The sequence below is a fragment of the Lissotriton vulgaris genome, chromosome 11 (assembly GCF_964263255.1).
Source record: "Lissotriton vulgaris chromosome 11, aLisVul1.2, whole genome shotgun sequence".
Taxonomy (NCBI): Eukaryota; Metazoa; Chordata; class Amphibia; order Caudata; family Salamandridae; genus Lissotriton; species Lissotriton vulgaris.
The window spans coordinates 876,039,600-876,064,488 of NC_141699.1; the positions used below are offsets into that span (position 1 = coordinate 876,039,600).

A 24,889-nucleotide genomic window follows, 5' to 3' on the forward strand; every position below is an offset into this window, starting at 1 on the left:
CGGAGTATCGCTGCCCTTGTTCTTTACAGGGGCTCACTCTCTCGCGGCTTCGGAAGGGCGCTCATACGACTCGCATTCTTTGGTAGGGCCGGTATTGGTTGGCTGACTGTATTGGCCTGATCTGCAGCCTGCTGGACATCCTGCTTTGCAACCTCAGTAGCCTGGTGCCTCAAGGGGTGCTGGCCCGGAACATGCCATCATTCACCCACGCTATTCCCCACTTCTGAGGGCTTCATGTTCTCTATTCTTTGCTCCTTAACCCCATGCGCGCTAGCGGTTTTCCCGCTGTGCGCTGAGTTTTTTAAAAACCCGCGTTACATGACGAGCTGAGCTCGTCATAAGCGTACGAGAACCGTAGCTCATGACGAGCTGAGCTCGTCATGAGCGTTGAAGGGGTTAAGGTGCCCCTGGCTTATCCCTGGCAGTGCATTGAGCGGAATCCACCTACCCCTCGCTCCCTTCTGCTGCCGGCCGTCAGGGGCTGTTGGGCCTCCGGCTCCTCTTAACTCCTCTGGGCCACTCCTCGACTGTCAGGGCCCTCCACCAAGGGGAAAAAATGATCCAAAACAGCCCAAGATCGCCTTCGAGCTCCGGAGGTCTTCTCGCCAGGACGTTGCCGGTTCTGAGGGTGCTGACTCTGCTGTCAACGTGGAGGCCCCCCTGACCCGTGAGGACGACCTTAAGGCCATCATGCTGGACATCAAGTCCACGGTGACGGGTATTGCTGCCCAGCTGGACCAACTCTCAGCCTGCTTGGACACAGTGAAGGCCCGTGTTGACTCTCACGACAATCGGATTCTACACGTTGAAACCAGGGTCTCGGACTTTGAGGACGCTGCAACCCAGGACCGGCAGAAACTACTCCAGATGGACAAGATCCTCGCCATTATCCAGGATAAGAACGAGGATTTCAAGGCCTGTTCCCGGCGGAGCAACCTCCGTATTACGGACCTTCCAGAGTCCACAAACATTTCCAGGATGGAGGACTACGTGAAACAGCTGATCAAGGAACTATTCGGTGATGTCTTATCCTCGGTTTTCATCGTGGAGCGAGACCGTCGTTCTCTTGGTCCCCGTCCCGGCCCCGACCTGCCCCCACGTCCTATCATAGCCAAGATCTTGAATTTCCGGAACCGGGACACCATCCTTCGTGCTGCACGTGACAAGGGCACTATCACCCACCAGTGTAACGCACTCTCCTTTTACCCAGACTACACCCTTGCCGTCCATGCCACACCGAGAGAATTCCTCCCTGCCAAATGCATCTTACTAAAGCACGAGGTCTCCTACTCACTGGCCTATCCGGCGAGGCTGAGGGATCGCCAGGGCACAAAAACACTTGTTTTCCCTGACCCCAGAAAGGCCCTGGCATTTGCCAAGAGATTAGACGAGGATGCCCGCTCCTCCCCTTCTACATCTCAACCCGATGGGACTGGCCGCCTCAGTGATAACGATTGAGAAGTGCACACAGAACTGGTTCATTGACTCCCGCCCCTTTTTTTTAATGATGTCTGACACCTCTACTGCTTGGTCACCCTGCTCCTTTACAGGGGGTATGCCTAGCCCTGCCATGCCCTCACGGGATGATTCCCTTTTCTCCTACTGTTCTCCCCTCTCCTAGTTGTGGGTTCGTGGGGTGGGTGGTCAACTCAGCCTGTTTGGGGGGTTGGAGTGGGTGCGGGGTGGTTGGGGTTTTCTGGACTGTGGCTGTTAAGCAGGGATGGGGTGGGGGATGCAGGGGGGGTTGTGGGATGTTTTACTCCTATATTAACCCTTTGCGTGCTGCCGTCGTCCGTAGGCCGTCGCAAGCACTCCCTCCCAGTGCTGCGGACGACCAACAGCCGACGCAGCCCCGCCCACCCTTTAGAACGCCCGCACCGCGGCGGAAAAACCGCCGCGGTTAAGGCGTTAAGGAGGCGGCTTCAATTTACCGCCATGTTGTTGCTCAGTATCGTTTTTGCATGCTTCAGTATTGACACTGTACTGTGCTTTTTGCTTTGGCCACTTGCTTTTAACTCCGCAGGCTACGTTCCATTGTGCTCTTTGACTCGCCCTGCTCCTGCTCACTGGGCTTGGTTTGTAGGTCAACCTGTAGCTCTCCTGGTCCCTTCCTCCCTCAACATGCCACTACTCCTGCGGTCTGTCCTGTGTTGGGCTCCCATTGTCCATTGCAGTGTTTTGTGCTCTAGGCCTTGCCTGCCCGTTAGTTGCTTGCGCGCCTCTCCTTTACTGCCCCGATTGCGTATCTCCCCCGTGGGACGATCCAAGGTGTCTGCGCCCCCCCCCCCCCCCTGGGTCACTGGCCGCTGCTCTCCTTCTCTCCTGTTCACCATGAGCGCTGTGCTCCTCTGCGGGGCTTGCCACCTGCGCCGCATCGTACTGTGTTCATTACTATCTCCTTATGTCTGATGTAGTATGTTTGTCCTGGAGTATCCGGGTCTGATTCATTCCCATTTACAACGCCACAAAGTGGATATATGTCTCCTGCAGGAGACGCACCTGCTGCAGGGGACTATCTCCAAACTCCACTCCAGTACTTACTACTGGCACAACCTGTTATGATCGCCGCGGTCTATGGCCCCAATTGTGACGACGCTGACTTTTTTAATCAAGTTTGGCACCTCATCTCCTCTTGCGGTCCTACTGCGATCCTTTGGGGTGGGGACTTTAATGTTACCCTATCTGCGACTCTGGACCGGTCGGGTTCCCATACATCTCATCTGTGCGCTGCTGTAGCTCTTTCATCTATTCTAACCAATAATGCCCTTTACAACGTTTGGCGTCACTCCCATCCTGATGTGCTGGAGGGCACCTGCTTCACTGGCGCGCAGGGCTGTTGGTCACGTATAGACTTTTGGCGGACCTCCCCGGGCGTTCTGTCCTGGCTCTCCGACGTAATGCACATGGCTCGCACATTTTCTGACCACGCGCCAGTCCAGATCCGTTGTCGCACTCCTCATTCCCTGCGACGGGCCTTAACTTGGCGCCTTCCCCCTAACGCCCTCCGGGACTCTGTCTTCAGATATCCAGACCGCGATCACCAATTTCTTTGAGCTCAACGTGGGCTCGGTGGAGTCTGCTTCCACCCTATGGGAGAGGTTTAAGGCCGTCATTCGTGGCGAGTGTATTTCTAAGCAGTCAGGCGTCCTTCGATCTATTCGTGCCACGTTGGCAAAGCTGGAGGAGGAAATCAAGGACCTGGATGTTGCCCAGGCTGCGTGCCCCAGTCCTGAGACACTGGCGCAATTGCGTCAGAAACACACTGAATTCTCCGATGAGGCTGGGCGAGAACTGTCCTTTCTGGGCAGGGAGGGCCGGGAGCGCCGCTTAGGCGAGGATGACTGCCCGGGGCGTACTCTCGCCTACCTTCTTCGCCCACCGCGTGCCCCTTATGTCACAGCCTTAAGTGACGGTGGCCCGGACAGGACTACCTCCCCAGAGGACATTAAGTCCCGCTTTCTCGACTTTTACTCAAGGCTCTACTCTGCTGGCACTCCCCCGCCACGGGAGGATTTCGATCAATATTTTGATTCTATTGCATTGGTCTGGTTGGAAGACTACCACCGTAAATTCCTGGATAAACCGTTCTCCAGAGAAGAAATATTGGCAGCCATTAATAGTTCACCCGAAGAAAAGGCCCCTGAATTGGATGGCCTGCCTGCCTCTTTTTACAAAACATTCGCCGATCTTCTGGAACCACATCTAGCTACAATGTATAACGACTCGTTCGACACTGGCTCCTTCCCACCTTCCCTGCGCGAGGCGCTGATGCCTCCCGCCTTCTTTTACTTATGCCCACCGTTGCCCTCCCCGATCAATCGGGTTTCATCCCCCGAAGGACGGCCTCTCACAACTTCCTCACAATCTTCTCAGTATTTCATCAAATGAATCCCAACCTACCGGCCGTGGCTGTCCTACTGGACGCCACAAAGGCGTTTGATATGCTGGAGTGCCCCTTCTTATTTTACATCCTGCCGCGTATGGGCTTCGTGACATCTTTCTGCGCAAGGTCAGACTCCTCTATACTAACCCCTCGGCACGCCTCCGCATCAATGGCCAAGTCTCAGATCCTATTACCATCGCCCGAGGCATGCGTCAAGGGTGTCCGTCATCGCCTATGCTTTTTGCTATAGCGATGGAGCCCCGGGCCGCCCGATTGAGGCAGCATCATACCCATAGGGGTATTAGTTTTCGTACCGTTCCCTGCTCGTTTTAATGTACGCGAACGACATTACGCTCTATGTCCGTCATCCCCAAGACCATAGCCCTCTTGTCTGCAAGATCATTCGGTTTGGTGGGCTGTCGGGCATCCAAGTGAACTGGAGCAAGTCAGTTCTTTTCCCACAGACTGACGCCACTGTGCCATTCGTACCTGACTTTCTATTTGTGTGGGCTTCCGGCCCCACTCGCTATTTGGGCATCTGGCTTAGTAGGGATCTGGATGAACTGTGGAGATTGAACTTTGGTTGTGCGGTGGACTGGCTGGAAACCAGGATTCCATCGTGGAGCTGGCTTCCTCTGTCTCGGGCGGGCCGCATCGCAATCACCAAAATGGTTGTCCTTCCAAAATTCCTCTACTTGTTTTTAAATATCCCCATCCCCCTCACCTCTCAATTGTTTCGCAAATTACGCTCCCTAATCATTTCATTAGTCTGGGCGGGTAAACAGCCAAGAGTAGCTTACGATATCCTCACTCTACCCATGTCTGCCGGCGGGATGGGCGCGCCTGACTTTAAGCTTTATGCCCTGTGCGCCCAGGCCAGCGTCCTGAATTTTTGGATCTACCCGTCCCATTATCAGCCTCACGTCGCCGTTGAGACAGATGTAGCTTCTCCCTGTCTCTGTCCACAGCTTTGTTTGCGCCCGCGGTGCGCCCTCGTGCCGAGGTAGATACGGTCAAAACGCTTCGATGGGCCTGGTCTGGCCTGCGTCGGCTGTCTGGCATCCCACTGCTCTCTGCTAACTCCGTGCCCATAGTTAATCACCCGGATTTTCCTTCACTTCAGACCTCCAGCATGTCCAGGAGTGCAGCACGCTTGGGCCTGACAATGGTGGCGGACCTCTATCCGGAGAACACCTTCTATGCTCTCCCTGACGCCTCGGGCCACTGGACACTCTCCTATTTTATCAGCTGCGCGCCACGTGCCGGAAGCTGCATCCCACTTTTCCTCAACCCCCACCTAACATGGCGGCTCTGGATTTCATGTACACCTCCTCGTCCCTGCACAAATTAGTCACCGAACGATATGCCCTCACTCTAGAGTCCGCCCCCATTTCCTCTGATGGTGCTCAGGAGGCATGGGGCGCTGATCTAGGCTCCGACGTCACGCCGCCGACTGGCTCTACTGCTGTAATCGGACAAAGAAGTTGTCACCGAACTACCAGCTTTGTTTGATCCATTTCAAGTACTTGCATAGGCTCTACCGCACCCTGGTGCAGCTCCATAGGCTCGGGCTCACTCCCGGAGACAATGTGTGTGTTGTGCTGCTCCTGCTACGGATTTCGCTCATCTTGCTTGGCTTTGTCCTAGGGTCTCGGAGTTCTAGCAGGCGGTGTGTTCTGCCATTTCTGACATTGCTGGCGCTACTGTGCGCCCTGATTCACCTCTGTGCCTTCTTGGTTTTGTCAAGTTCTGCCCTGACGTCTCCCGCCGTCTGATCGCGATGCTACTGGTCCTTGCTAGGCGTAGGGTGGCCATGTGTTGGGGTCGCAGGCCGGCTCTCAAGGTTAAGAGTTGGCTGGAGGACGCCTCTCGTGCCAGACTCTCCTGTCGGAGTTCTGGGATTTAATGCCTGCTAGGTCCCGACCTGTTGACATCTGGGGCCCATTGATTACCTACCTCCTTTCCTGTTCCCACCCTAGAGGCGCTGCCTCTCCCGCGTTCCCCGCCGGCCTTGGGTCCGTGGCGGCGCCGGTGCTGGTCAGTGACTGCCTCTCCCCCTTGCAGTTGGCGCTCCTCACCCCTTTTTCCTTAGCCCTTCATTGCTGACAACGCTCTGTCTGTGTTTCCCCACTAGGGAGGGACCTTGATGAGATGGAACTGTGACATTCTCCTCATGATTATTTACTGTGCTGTAAGTTGACGCCTAGGTGTAGTGGGATGTTTGACCTGCTTTCTGTTTTGTATATTGCACTGCGATGTTGCACGATGTACTGTGTCTGCCTTGATTTTTTTCAATAAAGGTATTTGAAAAATAAATTAATAAATACAATTTAAAAAAAGATCTCTGCTTATAAACTGGCCTGGCAGTCAGACTGGGCTGTTCCCATTGGGTGCAGGGTCAAGACTGATTTGCATATGGCTGGGTCCACACTGGAATGGCATGGTGAGCAAAAAAACAATTGATTTAGGCCCAGATCTCTGTACTTGGGTGAATGTATGACATTGTTCTGCATTCTGTCCTTCAATTGTTCTTTTTGCATTTGTCACCCCGAGTGGGACGGGTATGCCCAGACGTGGGTCCCGTGCTCTCCGTGCCACTGGAGTCAAGCTATCCTGGCTGATGAGGGCTGAAATCCCGAAACTGGTCCTAGAAAGCTTGTTTCCAGTCCAGGGAGGACCTGGCCTGGCAGTTCGGGCTGGACTGTTCCCAATGGGCGCAGGGTCAAGACTGATTAGAATATGGCTAGGTCCAAACTGGAATGGCATGGTGAGCAAAAGAATTATGGATTTAGGCCCAGATCTCTGTACTGGGTTGAGCGTACGACATTGTTCTACATTCTGTCCATCAATTGTTCTTTTTGCATTTGTCACCCTGAGTGAGACGGATATGCCCAGACGTGGGTCCCGCGCTCTCCATGCCACTGGTGTCAAGTTATCCTGGCAGAAATCCCACAACCGGTTCTAGGATGGTTGTTTCCAGTCCAGGGAGGACCTTGCCTGGCACTTCGTGCTGGACTGTTCCCAATGGGCGCAGGGTCAAGACTGATTTGCATATGGCTGGGTCCAAACTGAAATGGCATGGTGAGCAAAAAAAACAATGGATTTAGGCCCAGATCTCTGTACTGGGGTGAATGTATGACATTGTTCTGCATTCTGTCCATCAATTGTTCTTTTTTGCATTTGTCACCTCGAGTGGGACGGGTATGCCTAGACGTGGGTCCCCTACTCTCCATGCCACTGGAGTCAAGCTATCCTGACTGATGAGGGCTGAAAGCCCTAACCGGTCCTAGGATACTTGTTTCCAGTCCAGGGAAGACCTGGCCTGGCAGTACGGCTGGACTGTTCCCATTGGGTGCAGGGTCAAGACTGATTTGTATATGGATGGGTCCAAACTGGAATGGCATGGTGATCTTACAAACGGTAGATTTAGACCCAGATTTCTGTACTGGGGTGAATGTATGACATTGTTCTGCATTCTGTCCTTTAATTGTTCTTTTTGCGTATAAACTGCGTCGAGCCAACCCACTCACACTAGGTGTAGTGTGTGAGGATCCAGTAATTAAGCATGCCACAGATGGTCCAGGTGATTTAGGATACCAAGAAAATATCTAATGTATGCCAGGATCCCACTAATTGACATAGGTTTGTATCCTACAATTATCTAAAGATATGTTAGGACCCCACAACTGATCTTTTGGAATTAAAGGATCATGACAGAAAAGGTTAACTCTCCTTTGTGTAATTCCTTGTTTGAATTTAGGAGGCTGAGGGTTCCCCTTTCATTGCTTCTCACTCCCCTCTTTATTGTCATACATGAAAGAAAGGGAGCTCTACCTGTGGAGGTACAAAAGAGGAAAACGCAGAGTACATATGGCAGACTAAAACATGCATTTGCAATGCAGTAGGTCTTGCATTTGCAAGAGTTTGAGCCATTGGCATTGTAATGACAATGCCTTTTTTTATTTATGTGTTTTTGAAACCTACAAGCAATGTGTAAATACACACTTTGTACTTCTAGTCGTTGCTTACAATAGCAAGGCCGGCAGTAAAAGAGGCGCAGTTATTTCCAGCATTGCTTCTCGTAGGCAATGACTATAAGTACAATGTGCGTGTTTACGCATCTCTTGCAGGTTATCAAAACCCACAAATAAAAAGCATTGTCATTTACAATGCCAATAGCTCAAATTCTCACAAATGCGAGACCTATTGCATTGCAACTGCTTGTTCTTAGAAACGTGTATGACTCTTCTGAAATAGTACACTCGCAATTCACTTTATTGCCATTAAATGGGAATATGACTTGACTCTCCGTGGAGAACCAACGGATAAGATAGGCATTTAACATTGTATCTAAGGGCACATCTGCAACTAAATAATTTACAATTGCACGCATTTCATTTGTATAGTCATCAACTTTGTCTGCCTAATAATGTATATCAAGAATTTGTAACATTAACTGTTTTTGCAGAGTGCAAAGCACTCGGTTGAATCTGCGTACCATGTTAATAGTGCGTTGGGACTAACAGAGGCAGGCAACGGGTGAGTGCTGGTGGTGGGGGTGGATTTGCAGTGCGAGGTCTTGGCGTCAGCCCTCTGCTGTTAGAAATGCACAGCTGCGTTTGTGCGTGGACAGTGGGGGAGGGCTCCAAACACGAGGCGGGAAGGGGAAAGCCAAAAAACAAGGAGACAGGGAAGGAACACAAAGTTAAGGCGGCCGTAATATAAATGCCACTCAAAACATAGATTGTGGCGTCCAGAAAGCCCTGCTGATAGACAAATGGAGGGAAAGGAAAAATGACTGTGCAGGAATGAAAATATATTAAAAACAGAGAAATACCAAAGTAACAGGGGCAGTCACCTTGGTGGGTCCAAATCGTCAAACAATAGCAGGTCTTTAAGAAGCACACTAACAGAAGCCAATAAAAAAGATAGGAGGTTCTTCATCCGCACATACCAGGTACAGCATGCCTCGCAGAGCAGTGCATGTGCGCTGTGCTAGGATCGACCTTAAAATTAGGGCTACATAACTGATACAGTGTAAAGTTGCCTAGTTAAGCTAATGCAGGGAAGAGATTGGTGCCTTTGTGGCAATAAATTAACTGTTTTGCCTTTTTGTGTCTTTCTGTCTGTATCTCCTCAGTAAGGCCGGGTCCATGCAGCTCCAGACCTTGTCGCAACGGGGGATCTTGCAAGGAATTCCATGGAGAGTACTACTGCTCCTGCCCGTATCGCTTTACTGGACAGCACTGTGAGATAGGTATTGACATATGCCCAACTAAAAGTTCAGTGTGTGAGTGAACATTGCCTTTATGTTTAGACCTTCATATATTGGAATGTATCAGGAAAGCGGAGATGATTCAAGGAAATTCTGTTAGAGGATATGGCCCAGCCCATATGAAACAGTTTTCCTTCAACATCCAATGCTTTGTGGGGCATCACGTTGTGTAATGATTTTGCTTATGTTACTCTTCTTAATCCTCTGTCATTATCTACTTGTAGCTAACTCCCCATCCTGATTCGAGGGTTACCAACTACTCCATTTCTCTAATGACATACTTTTCCAAGCTTGGGCCTTCATTTTTACTAACATTTGTAATATGGCACTTTCATTAATTTGTTCATATACTGAAGACAGGAAACATTCAGTTGACCCAGAAAATGACTAAGCAGGACAGAGATTGGCAACTGCTACAATTGTTAAAATCTGAATTAAATGGTTTATCAGTGGCATAGCAGCAGAGTCGCACATGGAAAAATTCATATCAAACCAATATAATAGGGTTGTGGTTCCTACAATATACTTGTATATTTTGTTTTTTCACTTCTGTGTTAGTTTCTAAATCAAAGGCAATGGCATGCATCCTCCTGGGTAAGATTCTTTCAATTGCTACCAGTAAAGCTTGAGATGATCTGCTTGGTGTTTGGATTCTTCACCTACAGGCCAAAATTATTATTGCACCAAACTCCAGAAATGTGGCAGGACAGATACTTCAGAGCGCCTGACTATTTTTCTCGGTTAAAACTAGATGTCTTTGAACTAGTGGAGATCAAATATTTCATGACCACGTACCATAATGTTTTCTTCTTGTTTGTTATACTCTGCCAGTAATCTAGTCATTTTACATTAAAAAGGTTTTTAAATTTATTTTCTCACTTCCACAATGACCCTGCAGTTTTGGTGAACATCTCCTCGTGACCGTGAATTCCAAACAGTGCTTTTCTGTTTTCTTGTGCTCACCCTTCAAGTGGCAAAGTGAGAATACAGTATAACAAATATATCTGGTGTTTTTGTTATTAGATTGATGTATCCCTTTAAAACAACTGACATTTAGTCAATTTCAGCATAGGTCTGGCTCCATCTCTGTTGTGAGCAATGCTTGTAACGTTACATTCCCTCCTCCTTTAATATACCCCCTACCCCCTACCGCCCACCCCCTACCAGCTCCCCCTCTCCCTCGAGAGCTAGACCCATTCGAGACCAGTTACGGAAGCCCAGGGCCTCTTCAAATGACTTGGTTATTTTCCCCAGCCCCCCACAGTTAACTGCAGCAGGCACAGGGGTCTTCGAGTGATACAAGAGGGAGAAGAGTTAGAGGAGAGACGGGGAGAGGATGGGTGGATGGAATGAGAAAAACAGAGCGAGGAGAGTAAGGCAGTGTGGTTGGTTTTAGCATTTTTGTCAGGGCCTCATCTGCGTCTCAACCAGGCCCTGGATTCCCATATAAGACCAACTTGAAACGCATTGAAATCTTATCAAAGTGCAAGTTACAAATATAACTGATATAAAATCTTAACCAGTCGAACAGTGACTACTTCACCCCTAAAGTTAAAGTTAAAGGGAAGAGAGTGTTTGGCTTTGGTATACTTTTTTAAAATCAGCAAAAAACAGAATTAAAAGCAGAGTTATGATGTTAAACTAGAAAAAACTGAAACCTGCAAGATATTGTTAATGCCATAGGTAAATCTCCTAACAAAGATGCAAATCTTAACTCACACATCAGCTGGAATGTTTGTGACCTCACCCTTGATGTGAAAGATTATATGACAAATATTGAAATAAAATCACATCTTATATTACTTTTAACACCTTCAAAGGCATGGTTATGAATGTAGTATTATTTATTGGATTGAGAATGCCTTTTTATTTAAGGACATTCTCTTTTTAGGTGTTGTTGGAATAAATATTGTGAATTAATAAGCACTGCATTTGGTGGGCAGGTTATGGTTTTCTTGTCCGCCGTGCAAGTTATGGATTGTGGTCTTAAGTATAACTTGCAAATTTGGGTGGTTTTTCAGTTTTATTTTGCAACCATAACACCACTTTATCTGTGTGCTTTTTTCAGCAAATGTATAAGTTCTGATAGATACCACTAATTACAAATTCCTCACTTTGTGAATATTCGTCCAGGTGTCAGACTGAATGTAGAAACTCAAAAGCAGTTTACCCCGCATGCCTTTACAACACATGCCTTTACCGCACAATTACGTGGTAAAGGCATGATGAGTAAAGGGGCATGCTGTCTAAAGTTCATACCCCTGCCTTGTAAACTGTCCCTTTTTTCACTCCCCTGGCCCCTAAAAATTAAACCCACACCTCAAATACTACCCTGACCCCAGCGACCCACCCTGAGCCCTAAGCAATCCCTTACATCCCTAACTCTCCCGACCCTGCCCTGTAAACTGTCCCTTCTCCCCCTGCCCTGAGCCCTCAAAATGCCCACACCCCAAAAACTACCCCGACACAGCCCCCCCGTCCTGAACCCTAAAAACTATACCCTACATCCCTAAATTACCCCTACCTTGCTCCCTGCCCTGTAAACTGTCCATTTTCAACCTGGCCTGAGCCCTAAAAAATAAACCTCCACCCCGAAAACTAACCCGACCCCAGACCCCCCTGCCCTGAGCTCTACACTATTAATGCATTGCTAAACTACCCCAAACCTGGCCTGTAAACTGTCCCTTCTCAACCTGCCCTGAGCCCTAAAAATTAAGCCCATGCTCCATAAAGGATTGGTGACGGTACAACGCGTACCGTCACAACGCGTGCTGTTACAACGCGTCCCTTACAACGAAAGTCGTTACCACGACTTGCGTTGGGGGCGCGGATATCGAATAGTATAATTTACTATTCCAACACCAGTCCCCGTGGACACTAGGGAAGGTGTTGGAATAGTAAATTTACTATTTTTAATCTTCTAGCGCCCTCCAGCGCAAGTCGTGGTAACGACTTGCGTTGTTACGGACGCGTCGTAACAGCACCGCGTTGTAACATCCGCGTTGTAACGGATGTTTCCCTCCATGGATGACGCCGACCCTAGTCCCCCTGCCCTGAGCCCTAAAAATTAAGCCCATGTCCAAAAAACTACCTGACCCAGTTCCCCTGCCCTGAACCCTAGAAACTGTCCCCTACATCCCTAAACTACCCGACCCTACCCTGTAAACTGTCCCTTTTTCCCCCACCCTTATCCTTAAAAACTGTCCCCACTCTAAAAACTACCCTGACCCCCTTTTTAGTCCTAAAACCTAGCCCCACCCCAATAAACTACCCCCTCCACCCCCAAGCCCCAGGCCCACGTTCCTCACTTTGTCCTCTCCTGAGTCCTGAGTCTTCAGAGTCCAAGTTTCCGCTTCCTATCCCACATATCACTCTGCAGCTAGACAGCATATTGCCTTAACCATGCATATGCGTTGTTGAGGCACATGCGTGGTTTAGTCAAGCATGGTACGGCTTGCGGGGAAACGGCACGCGTGGCTAAGCCCACGTTGTTAAGGCTGTTTCCCATTCTCAGCAGTTTCGCACCTTTTGTGGAAACCCTAGGGTCATTCAATTCAGTCAACGCAGAGGCCACGGCACCCAGAGACAATGTTCAGGGCATCAGGGAAAACATGCAGCTCAGTCACCCGCCCCTTTGGTAACCCCAACTGCTAAACCACTTACTGTGTCCATTTTGACACACACACCCACCCTGTTGGGGCAGGATCAGATATTTCCTCCAAGGATTTCAAGACCGCTTCGGATGCATGGGTCATCCAACTTGACAAGCGGATAAGTTAAGGAAAATTAGTTATTTTTTAAATCAAAGGTACCTTCACTCCCTCCTCAGCCTCCACTCCCTCTGTTACATCAAGTTGCGGAACATGATGAACAGGCCCAATCATCTCTTGCGCCGGCTGCTCAGGAACTCCTATGGCTTTTCAGACCTTTGGTGAGTCCTTCATCGTCATCGTTGACTGTTGTGGAGGATAGAAACTTAGCAATAAGCCCACAACCACGATCAGAGGATCTTATTCCTGACGAGATAAGGGAAATGAAAGCTACGCAGGCACCCGAGATAGCAGCACTTCATGCACGCATTTTAAAAATTAAAGAGGTAGTCGGTTCTTATCCGGCAAGACTCCAAGAGGCTGAATCAAGGATCTCTCTCCTGGAAGACCAGATTACCTCAATGCAGCAGCAGGCCTCAATCAATAAAAAACAGAAAAACGTACTGGAAACTATGCTTGAAGAGTTTGAAAATCATTCTCGTCGGTCAAATCTGCTGTTATTTGGGGTCCCTGAAGTCTGTGAAGGGTAACAAACACTTCAGTGCTTCAGATCCTGCATGAAAGAAAATGTGCTTCCTGAATTTTTTGGGGACCTTACGATTACACTTGCACACAGAGTCCCAGCACAGCCATTCCCCAATTCAAAACTGCCCAGAACAATTCTAGACAATTTTGCCGACTATTGACTGAAGAAGCATATTTTGACCAGAGCAATTCAGAGGAAGCAATTCTCCACTTGGGAAGTTCCTGGTTTCTGCATCGTCTCGTATATGAGTGCAGCAGGGGCCCGTCGTCGGAAAGAGTTCATTAAGCTTCCCTTCTTGTTTAAAGCACAGGGAGCTCAAGCGGCCATTCCTCAACAATTGAAATTGCGAGTTCTAGTTCAAGGCAAGTTTCACATGTTTACAAGTCTTGATGAAGCCCAGGAACTATTACAGAAAATCACTTTGGAAAAGTAAAGAACTTGAACTGTCCGGCACAAAGGAAATTGTTTCTTTGCTGTATTTGTCTATCATGGTGCGGGGTAGGGTAGTGGGTCACACTAGGGTGCAACAACTTGGCACCTGACTTAGGGGTTTCCCAAAGAGGGGAGGCAGGGGGTAAGATGGGCTATTCCCCATCTACCAGGGGTAGGAAGGGTCACGGGAAGGTGGTGAGGGTTGGGGGGAGGTACGGCACAGGGCAGATGGGTGTAGGGAGATAATTGTAAAAGAAAAGTGAGCAGAAATAGAGAAGAAACCTTAGTTATTAGCGTAACTTAGGGAGTAGAACAAAATGTAGTGGAGAAACAAAAGGGCTACAAATGGTATGGCTTTAGTTTTTTCGATGCAATATGGATTCTAATTTAAGATTGATATCGATAAATGTTAATGGAATATCTAATATGAAAAATATGGAGGTCTAGTTAGATGGCTTACTTCTTTTTCTCCTTAGATTTAGTATCTACAGGAGACCCATCTGAAAACAAATACACCCACTTTGTCTCGGCAGGGTAAGCAGTCATGGGGATAGCTATTTATTTTGCTCAAGGAAGTAGCTGCGTGATACATCAAGTAACAAGAGTCCGTCAAGGAAGATAGATATGGGTCACGGCTAGGGTAAATGGGCACTGTTTAATTTTGTAAATTATTATGCACCAATTAACGATGATCCAACAGCCCTTATAAAGATCAATGAGCTGGTTAGAGGTAAGGAGGGCCCGTTAGTGTTAGGAGGAGATTTTAATTTTATTCAGGATTTGAAAAAGGACACCTCCAATAAAGGAAACAACTGTTAAAACTAAAGACAAAAGGGATAATATGCTCCATGCAACAGGATTATCTTTTTGTAGATCCCTGGCGCATGCTGCATTCAGGTGATATACAGTTCACACGACTTGACTAGACACACGGCCTAGAGCCTGTAGAATCGCTGGGACTCCAAGGAACCACCCAAGTTAATGACACAGGGGACCCACGGGGGACGTGTGTAGTGTGAGAACACAGCCGCGAGCTCCGTTAGCTTCTATGTCGCAGTTGCATTTTTTAAGTTAAAGGACACTTAGGAAAGGACTTTGAGCAAACCTCTTTAGACTCAAGGGGTTCTAGGGCCAATTCCCAGGGGAGCACCGGAGTACTCGAATTACCTCACCCAGGGAAGCCGGGTGCATAGGTGTCAAATGGTGTCGGGAATTGTCGTCGTTTTCAATGGCAACCTGCTGCAAAATACTGCTGCCGTGGAGAAGAAAAGTGTCCGGTGTGATCCAAGCCTAGATTGAAGATGTGAAGCACCTAAAAGCAGAGGGGACAGAGTCTGAGTCACTTGCCAGTGACCAGGGGCACGATAGACGAATGCCCACCGATGTCGGGTGCTTTAGGTGCGAAGAGGAGAAGCTTGACTCTGCAGCCACGAGGACCAGGAGGCGCCGACGACGACCAGGAGCTGAATTCGAGCTGTCCCACGAACTCGAGGGCTACGGCATCGGTGCTCTGATTGAACACAAAAAGCGTTGGCAACAGCAACCCACGTAGGAAGAGAAAAGATGCTTCGGTGTGGACCAGCAAGGTCCATGGGACTCCCCAAGTGATGGAGAGTCAGGGCGCGTCTGGAGCAACCAGGGAAGCTCAAGGAAAGTTAAAGTTGCCTTCTCAGGGACCCACAGGTCAACGGACCAGGGATCGCGAAGGTACCTCGAGAGAAAATACAAAGGGCCAGCTCATGGAACACTCGTGAAGTGTAGGCCGGCAATCTTCAGTGGAATTGCTGCTCGGGGTCTGGGCTACAAGTAACCCAATGCACAGCCTTGGAGATCGTCAAGAAGCATATGCAATTGCAAATGTGCACCGTGTCCAGGGGTTCCGGTTCCACGGTACCCACGAGGGCTATGGGTCTCAGCTTTGCTGGGGACTGGGGTCAGCCTCTGGGAAGTCTGGGAACCCACCTGTGTTGCAAATTTTTCGGAGTCCGGCAGGAGCTTCATAGATGCAAACTGGACAGATGCGTCTTTGGTGCCTGCCACGCAGGGGAGTAACTCCTTTACTCCAAGGGAGGTCCTTCAGTCATCTAGCGCCTTGTAGATCGTCAAAGTTCCAGGATTCAGTATCAGAGTTTCGTCCAGGTAAATCTAATGTCTTGTAGACAGGGGTTCCTAATTTATACCCAAGGAAGGGGTGGGACAAACTCTGGGGACCCACCTATGGGAGGGTTTGGAAAGAGGGGTGGCTACACCCATTTCCTTTGTCCAGTTTCGCGCCAGAGCAAGGGCGGGTAGCCCCTGCAACCGGTTTGAACTGGGCTATGCATAGGGACACCAAATGTGCCCCCAGTGCAGACATCAAAGCACTCTTGGAGTGCAACCACCCAGCCCCAATACACTAAAGCCTGTCTGGGAGGTGGTTACAGCTCCCTGTTACAGGAAACCTATTGTCCAGGCCTCCACTTCCGGAGTTTCGTCCAGCAGCATGAGGCCAGACTCATGTCTGTGGCTGCAGCATCCATTTTGTGATGCAAGGGTTCTGTTAAGCCGGTACCGGGTGTACGGGTGTAGCCATGTTTCTCCCTCTAGGAGGGTGAAATCATACCTCCTGATTCCAAGGTGTTTGACACCAAACACAACATGTTTCCTTGCAGCCATCCCAAAGTTAGCATTTACCGCAAGGTTATAATGCACTTAAGAGTATATGGTCTGGCTGCATCACAGAACAACCCTGGAAAATAGATTCAGAAGGCTGCAGAGGGGCCCTGCTCATGCATGGGCACCCTCTCACACAAAACCCAACCCCCTGCCTTCAGGATTAATAAGGCCTGCCATGATAGGTTAATATGTTCAGTAATATTAGGTAGATATAGGGAACCTATTACTTAGGTAAGTGGTGCATACACCACCTTACACAGGCTGCAGTAGCAGACCTGTGGTGTCATTTTGGAAGGCTTCCCAGGGGTGGCATAATACATGCTTCAGCCCTTGGCAGGCCTCTGTGGTACCTATGCCCTGGGTACATAGTATACCATATACTAGGGACTTACAAGGGTACCCCAGAATCCAATCTGGAGTGTACCTAAAGTACATGGAATCATTCTAGAGAGGAAGCAGCTAGGTGTGTGTCCTGTATAGCAGGGCCCTAGCCAGACTAAACTCATTGAAACGTCAGCAAAAAGTGGAGGTAACTATAGAAAGCAGATCCTACTCTCCTACAGATATGGGGGGCCTTCAAGACTACAGTCAGGGGCCAGATGATGGCCTTCTCTGCATTTCAATCTAAGATACGAAGACAGCAAATAACAAAATTACAAAAAGCTGTGGATCTAGCTTTACAGCAGAGGGATAGTAGCAGGGGGGAGCATTCTGAATTGGAGCAACAACTATTCAGAACTAAACAGGAGTAAGGGAATTTTTTACTCTCGAAGAAATAACCTGCTCCCGGGCGTACCAGCAACGTGTGTACGAGGAGAGTCAGTTAGTGGGAAAACTCCTGGCCTGGTTTAGCAAAGCCAAACAGGAGTCAATGATAGTTTAAGAACTGATAGAACCTGAGTCAGGGGTACTGGTTTTGGATAAGGAAAAAATTGCACAAATATTTTTGAACCATTATCGCAAGCTTTATGCAACTAAGCTTATAGTATCAAACGAGGCGATGACCCAGTATTTGGGAGACCTTAATCTTTTGGTTCTGACAGATGATCAAGGGGATGAAATATGTGCCGAAATCACCCCAAGTGAAATCAAGGAGGCCCTTGCTTCAATGCCGGGTGGTAAAGCCTCGGGAAATTATGGCCTACCCTCATAATTTCTATAAGAAGAATTAACACATTTTTAGTTGGAGCTTTTCAATTTTGTAAAAGCGGGAGGGGAAGTTCTCACTATTTTTAAGGAGTCAAGGATAGTAAGTTTTGTTAAAAAAGATAACTGCCCTAAAAGCGTCAACTCTTACTGACCAATTGGTCTGTTGAATGTTGATTATAAAATTTTAATGAAAATCTGGGCAAATCGTTTCTCCCCAATAGCTCAGAAGGTTATCCATAAAGATCAGACGGGGTTTGTCTCAGGCAGATATATGTCATAAAATACTGTGTTCCTTGTCCAAGCGCTTGATTTTTTTAACTCAAACTACCTGTCCTTATAATGACGGTCGATGCTGGAAAAGCATTTGCTCTATTTAATTGGAAAGCTCTTTTTGCAGTCCTTACAAAGGTTGGATTCCCAACGCAAATAACAAAAATGTTGACAAATCTATATCAAGGTGCTCAGGCACAAGTTGTTATAAATTCGCAGTTAGCAGGAAGAGTGGATATAAGGCGAGGAACCAGTCAGGGATGCCCCTTATCCCCTGCTTTATTCACATTTTTTATAGAACCTCTTGCTGCAAAAATTAGGGCTAATATGCAGATACAAGCACCCTTGGAAGGATTACCCAAATTAAAACTATTCGCAGATAACATTATTCTCTACCTTAGACCAGAAGAACAGAAAATCAGGACTGCTTTAACTGAATTTATACAGTTCGAAGCTATTGGAGGGTATAAAATCAACCATAACAAAACGGAAATCTTATTACTCAATGCTAGTAGTCAAATTTTGCTTGAGTTTCTGCAACGGCAATCCCAATCTTCTGCTCCTATTCGTTATTTAGGGATTTATGTTACAAATAGTTATGAGGAACTTTTATTTATTGAATTATTTAGCAATGGCTACCAAGATTAGAAATATTTTAGATAGATGGACTCTTCATCCACTTACAATCATTGGTAGGGTAGCTCTTAAAAAAAAGTCCATCCTACCATTATTAACATTTCTATTCTCGAATGTTCCCATTAAAATTAATATTGCATATTTTAAACAGTTGGAAGGTATGATTCAACAATTTATTTGGAGAAAAAAAAGCATCACAAGTGCAACTTCCAGTACTTCAACTCGATATTAGACAAGGGGGGTTAGCACTTCCAGAGATACAAACTTATTATGAAGCCACTTTTGTAGATTTAATGGCTAGAATGTTAGATGATAGTGAATCGCTGGATATCTTTTTTGTGGATAAGATGGTGCAAGAAGCAGAATCGCTGACGCCAGTTTTTATTCAAATGGTCAAACTTCTGAAAAATTGGCGTAAATAACGAGGACCCCCTGCTAAGGTAACAGAATATGTTTGACAGGGAAAAGCAACAGTGTGAAAAAAATACTTTTCAATCAAATATAATAACTGTAGGGAGACAATGGTAAGTATGAAGCACACAAATTACTTTTTAAAAAATTAACAAAATGTCATATTTATTATGTATATATACTCAAGTTAAAAAACACATAATCGTCGATTATTGTCCGCCACTGTTCTTATGCATTTATGATGTCGTTGTGTATATTTGATTAGATGCTGTATTTCCTTTCATTTTATGTGATGAATTTTTAATGTGTTTTTTAACTTGAGTATATATACATAATAAATATGACATTTTGTTAATTTTTTAAAAAGTAATTTGTGTGCTTCATACTTACCATTGTCTCCCTACAGTTATTATATTTGATTGAAAAGTATTTTTTTCACACCCAAACTTCTGAAAAAGACATGTTTGTTACAAGATACTACAAGGGCTTTGGGAAAAAATACTCTCATTTTATCATACAAAGGCGAATGCAGGGGATATGAGTTTTTGAACCTCACAGAGTGTAAAACACTGGGCCTTTATATTAGAAATAATCAGATTAGCTTTTGGCAAAGTAAAGGCTTGAATGAAGTAGCTCATGTTGTGGTTGGGGAGATGTATAAAGTGGCAAGAGATTCAGGCTAGATGTGGAACCAGCTGCAATTCGTATTTTTTTTAGCTTTCTCCAAATTATTCAATTTGTGAAGAAATTCTGTTTTCCGTTGACTATTACTTTGGCCTCCCTATTACCAGCCCGTTTTAGAGCTAAAATAAGGGGTGTCATAAATTGGTATAGATTATTACGAGATCAAAGGGAAAGCCCTGTAGTAACAAGGTTTATATGTAAAATCTCCCAAGAAACTCAATATACTTTTTCAGAATTAAAGTGGCAGAAGATTTCATTGCATGGTGATAAAATATTAAGAGCTGCTAATTTTAAAAGATTGGCATTTTTATCCCGTTGGATGGCTTATTATACACCAAGGTTCTTACATACGATGTATCCAGAGGTAGAGGACAAGTGTTTTCGTTGTCAACAAATGGGGCTGGGGGCCGGATACATATTTTCCTTACATATCCGTCTTTAACCCAGTTTTGGGAGGAAGTGTTCTCCGCTTTTAATGAAAGTCTACGGAGAAAACTAACACCAGAGCCAGAAATCATCGCATTGTTTGGGTTTATAAGGCAAAGTTCGAATACTCCAATCTCCAAAGCAATTTCTGCATTTGGTGTCTCGCTCCTTGATCCTTCAGAACTGGAGGACAGCAAAAATGCCAACCAACCAAGATTGGTTTAGAAAAATGCAACATACTAAATCTTTTGAGGAAGCATATGCAAAAAGGCTAGGAGCAACTAGGACATTTTTGGCAGTTTAGAAATTTATGGACAAGTTAGAAAATAAAAGGCTCAGTGTTTTAGATCGAAGTTGATGAGTAATGTTTGTTAGCGGTTTCATATTTTCTTATGTAAAAACTGCTATGCACTGCACTATATTTGTATGTATTTTGAATAGAAGAGGGTCTAGCACCCCACCCTTTAGAAAGTCTGAGTATAACAACTTGATTATGGTAAAATGGTTTTGCACTGTACTTTATTATTCATTATTTGCATATGGCACCTTTTTGATAGATCCATGATAAATATCTGTAGGCGATAAGGAAAGGGGGAAATGGATTTTAGCTATAACTTAAGATGTTATACTGAATATTAATTGTAGATAGGAATAATAACTGCTTGTATTGTCAAAATTGCTCATTGTAAAGTTTTAATTCTGCCCACAAAATAAATAAATATATATTTTTTAAAAATTAAAGTGGAGCTGTGCACTCCCACTCTTTTCTACCTCACCCCACCTTGAAACCCCTTCAGCATGGATCGTGGAGGAACACATGTCTGTTTTGCAGCAAAAAGGGCACTCAATTCTTGCCAAAGGAGTCAAAGAGAGGCTCCGACCTCAGAAAATCAAAAGTAGGTGGTTATCCTGCTACTTCCTTGTGCCTAAGAAGGACATAGGCCTTTGTCCTATTTTAGATCGCCACCCACTCAACACCTACCTGCGGAAGGCAAATTCAAGATGCTGTCTGTGGCGAGGACTTGTCTTCCCTGGTTCCTGGAGACAGGATAGTGGATTTGGACCTTCAGGATCTGTATTTCCAAATTCACATCTTGCAGGCCCATAGATGTCACCTGTGTTTCACAGTGGGCCAGGAGCATTTTCAGTTTGCTCTCCTCCTCTTTGGCCTTACCAACGCCCCTCGATTGTTTACAAAAATGATGGTGGTGGTCACAGTGCACCCTTGGAGGTCGGTGTACCAGTGTTCCCCGATCTAGATGATTGGCTGTTGAAGTTGGAATCAATCCAGGCAGTCAATAGACAACCTGCAGATGACTGCGAACTGCCTAACATCATTGAGATTCACTATCAATGGGACAAACTCACACCTGACTCGCAGATGATCCCATTCATCTGTTCTATCTTGGATAAGGTGCAATTTCGTGCCTTCCCCTTGGAGTGGAGAGTCCAGGACATTCAGATTGTAATCCTGATGTTTCAGCCTCTGTCTTGGATCACAGCGAGGCTGGCGTTGAGGCTGAAGAGTCTATTGGCCTCCTGTATCCTGCAACGCAACCACGCCAGATGGCACATGTAGGGTCTGCAGTGTGATTTGAAGTCCCAGTAAGAATAGCACCAGGGAAAATTCTCGGACTCCATCAAAGTTGCAGAGGATCCTACAAAAGATCTGCAGTGGTGGCTATTGGACTGTGATTTTGCCGGTGGCGGACCCAACCCAGAGCTGTCATAGTCATAGATACAGCAAACCAAGCTCAGGTTCTTCTTGGAGTCATGTTTTATTCTCATGGCAAGTTTGATGTAATTCTGTTCTGTACACTTTTGTGACATCCCCTCTTTTAGGTCTCCGCTTGACATATCTGCTCAAAACTTGCTATGCAGATCCCTAACTGGATGTCCTTTTTTGCTGAGGTTTCGTGGAGATAATTGAAATATATATGGGTAACTGCTTTTGATCCAATATTGCATTAAGGAGTTCTAAAAGCATCACAAACCACAAGTTTTGTAAATGTCTCCAGAACCAAGAAATGGAAACAGGGTCTAATTATTCATTATCTGCTTAAATATTTATTTTTGCAGTAGTTAGCTTGAAAAAGCTGTTTTCATCAAAGTGCAGCTACCAATGAGCATTGATTGGGATTAGGATATTTACTTTTTTTTGTATCTTTGATGAATAAATTATTTATGAAACAGTGGACAATGTAGGGGATCACCAGGTTGATGCGATTCTGCGGCTGCAGAGTTCACAGCATAATTATGGATTTACCGCCTTTGCCTCATAATCTACCTAATAATTTATATATTCACACAAAATATTGTTTCTAGCTACAATAAATTAAAACAATACTCTCAGAGAGTGATGCTAAGCAGTCACGTACGCCGAATGTTGCAGGATAGTACGTGTATTTGCAGGACTGGAATATGTTCGTGCTGCAGATAATATTGTGCTGATTGTTTGGGTGAACTGGGTACATGTGGGATATTTAGAGGTTGCCAAGACGCTCTGACTATGCAATGCCAATTCCTATGTGAAAGTACTACCTATAGGTTTTCTAAAAACTTAAAAATAAAATTCTTAAAAATAAATATTAGTACTGTCAGAGAATATACTGAATAATTTGAATTTATGGCACATAATTTATATAATCGTATCACCTAATTTTCTCCTCCATGTCTCCTAATCCTAGCAGACCCGACAATGGGAAAGCTCTGCAGATTGGTTTGGTTTATGATGATAAAAAACACATTTTGCAGGAACAATTTTCAAGTAACTATAACTAGTGCCCTAAAGCAACTAAACGTGCACCCTGGTCGTGCTCTACTAAATACCTCACATATTACATTACTGATGACATGTTCTATACAATCTATAAAAATCACTGCAACTTCTGAGATGCCATCAATCATGACAACCCTGTGCATGGCAAGGGTGAGAGTTATAGTTACTTAGTGCATGAGTTATTTTCAGTGGTTTTATTTATTTCAAACATTGTTTTACTGGGATTCTTCACATAACTATAATGTGTATATATATATTCCTTTGCCCGTGAACAAGGACACATGGTATTTAAAACTCGCTAGGCTATTGCATGGATTTGGAAGGGAATACTGTTACGCTGTTGTGCTGGAGTCCTCAATTAAAGGTCTTAACTCACCGTGAGTGGGGTCTCTACTTGGGGCAACCTTCATGTTTGGATTCATGCGGCTTTGCTCAGCCGCGGAGACACCCCGCTGCTCGTGTGAAGATCCAGTGTTGGAAGTTTTTCAGCATAACGGAACGGTGGGTCCGTGTTGATGAACATAATAATAAAGAGCCTAGCGGTGGTAGCAGTTCCTTTGCGACCCACTTAGGTAACACTGGGACTATTGTAAAAGGCATCACGGCACCCACTGTGGTAAAAACATTAGGAACAACAAGTACCATCATGCTCGTAGGCATACGCCCACTGGGGTGGGACTTGTGTATTTATCAGGTGTTCCCTATGGTGGACTGCTGATGCTCTTTTCCTTTGCCCGTAAACAAGGACACATGGTGTTTGAAACGCGTTGGGCTATTGCATGGATTTGGAAGGGAATACTGTTACGCTGCTGTGCTGGCGTCCTCAATTAAAGGTCTTAACTCACCGTGAGTGGCGTCTCTACTTGGTTATAATTAGGGTCAGATTTTACTCATGCAAACCTAGAGAAATTCAGCCATTATAGTTAACTCAGTTATCTATAACTCGCAACTCCAACCAGCTCTCAGGAATTCTGCTGCGTAGCACTTACAAGAGGTACCGGGAGGACTTCTTGATCCCCAAGGTCCCTCAGGAGTAAATGGGAACTTAATCCCCCAACCAGTAGTGCACCAGAAGGCCCGTTTGCAGAGTCGTGGAGAAAGGGAGTGTGGCCTCTGAAGATCTCATAACATTCCCACTATGGGGGGCCTACTGGAGGTAACAAGCAGGGTAGTTGCCCCCAAGGACGTCCTTGTGGGCCAACTACCCCTCCTATTACCTCCAGTAAGTCCCACACAGCAGGATTGCTGAGTTCTGATCACATGGTCCTGGTGCACTTCTGCTTGAGGAATTAATTCCACTTTAGTCCTGAGGACCTGAGGACGCAAAGGGACATCATTACCCCACCAGCAGTGCACTCACAGGCACGTTTGCAGAGTGGTGGAAAAAGGGGTGTGGCCTCCGACCAACTCTCAGGAATCCCACTGTGTGTGGCTTACTGGAGGTTACAGGTGAGCTTGTTGGCCCCTAAGGACCCTCAGGTGCGAAGGGGACTTCATCCCCCAAGCAAGAGCATACCTGGAGGCACTTTTGCACAGTAGTGGAGAAAGGGAGTGAGGCCTTCGGCGGGTTGCCAGCGAATGTTTTTCATTTTAGGAAGGTAGTGTGAGTGGCCCCCTTCCCTTGGTTTTTTGAGCCCCAGGGACCCAATCCCCATGGGCCTGACACATTTTTTTAAAAATAAAAGTAAAAATGAAGGTGGGGCCCTCCTGAGACTGATTTCGGCCCTGGGGACCCCATCCCTGGGGCTAGGGCTTTCATTTTATTTTTACCTTAAAAGTGGATAGGGGGTTTGCGGCCCCCTCCCCAGACTGATTTCGGCCCCAGGGACCTCATCCCCGGGGGATGGGGATTTTTGTTTGATTTTCAAAGGAGGGGGGCTATTTTTGGGCCCGTAGACCCCATTCCCGGGGCCAGGCCATTGTGTTTTTTAAATATTTATATTTTAATATTTTAAATTGGGGGGACGTGCGGCCCCCCTCCCCAGGTTGCCTA

At 46.4% G+C, this 24,889-nt stretch overlaps 1 protein-coding gene across 1 annotated transcript in view; it reads left to right on the forward strand.

Moving 5' to 3' along the window:
- SNED1 (sushi, nidogen and EGF like domains 1) overlaps window positions 1–24,889 on the forward strand; it is a 2,960,801-nt gene that overhangs the window by 1,273,616 nt on the left and 1,662,296 nt on the right. Inside the window, exon 13 of the mRNA XM_086944023.1 lies at window positions 9,024–9,140. Within this exon, the coding sequence (XP_086800149.1) occupies window positions 9,024–9,140 (117 nt within the window). The remainder of the gene's footprint in view (window positions 1–9,023; window positions 9,141–24,889) is intronic.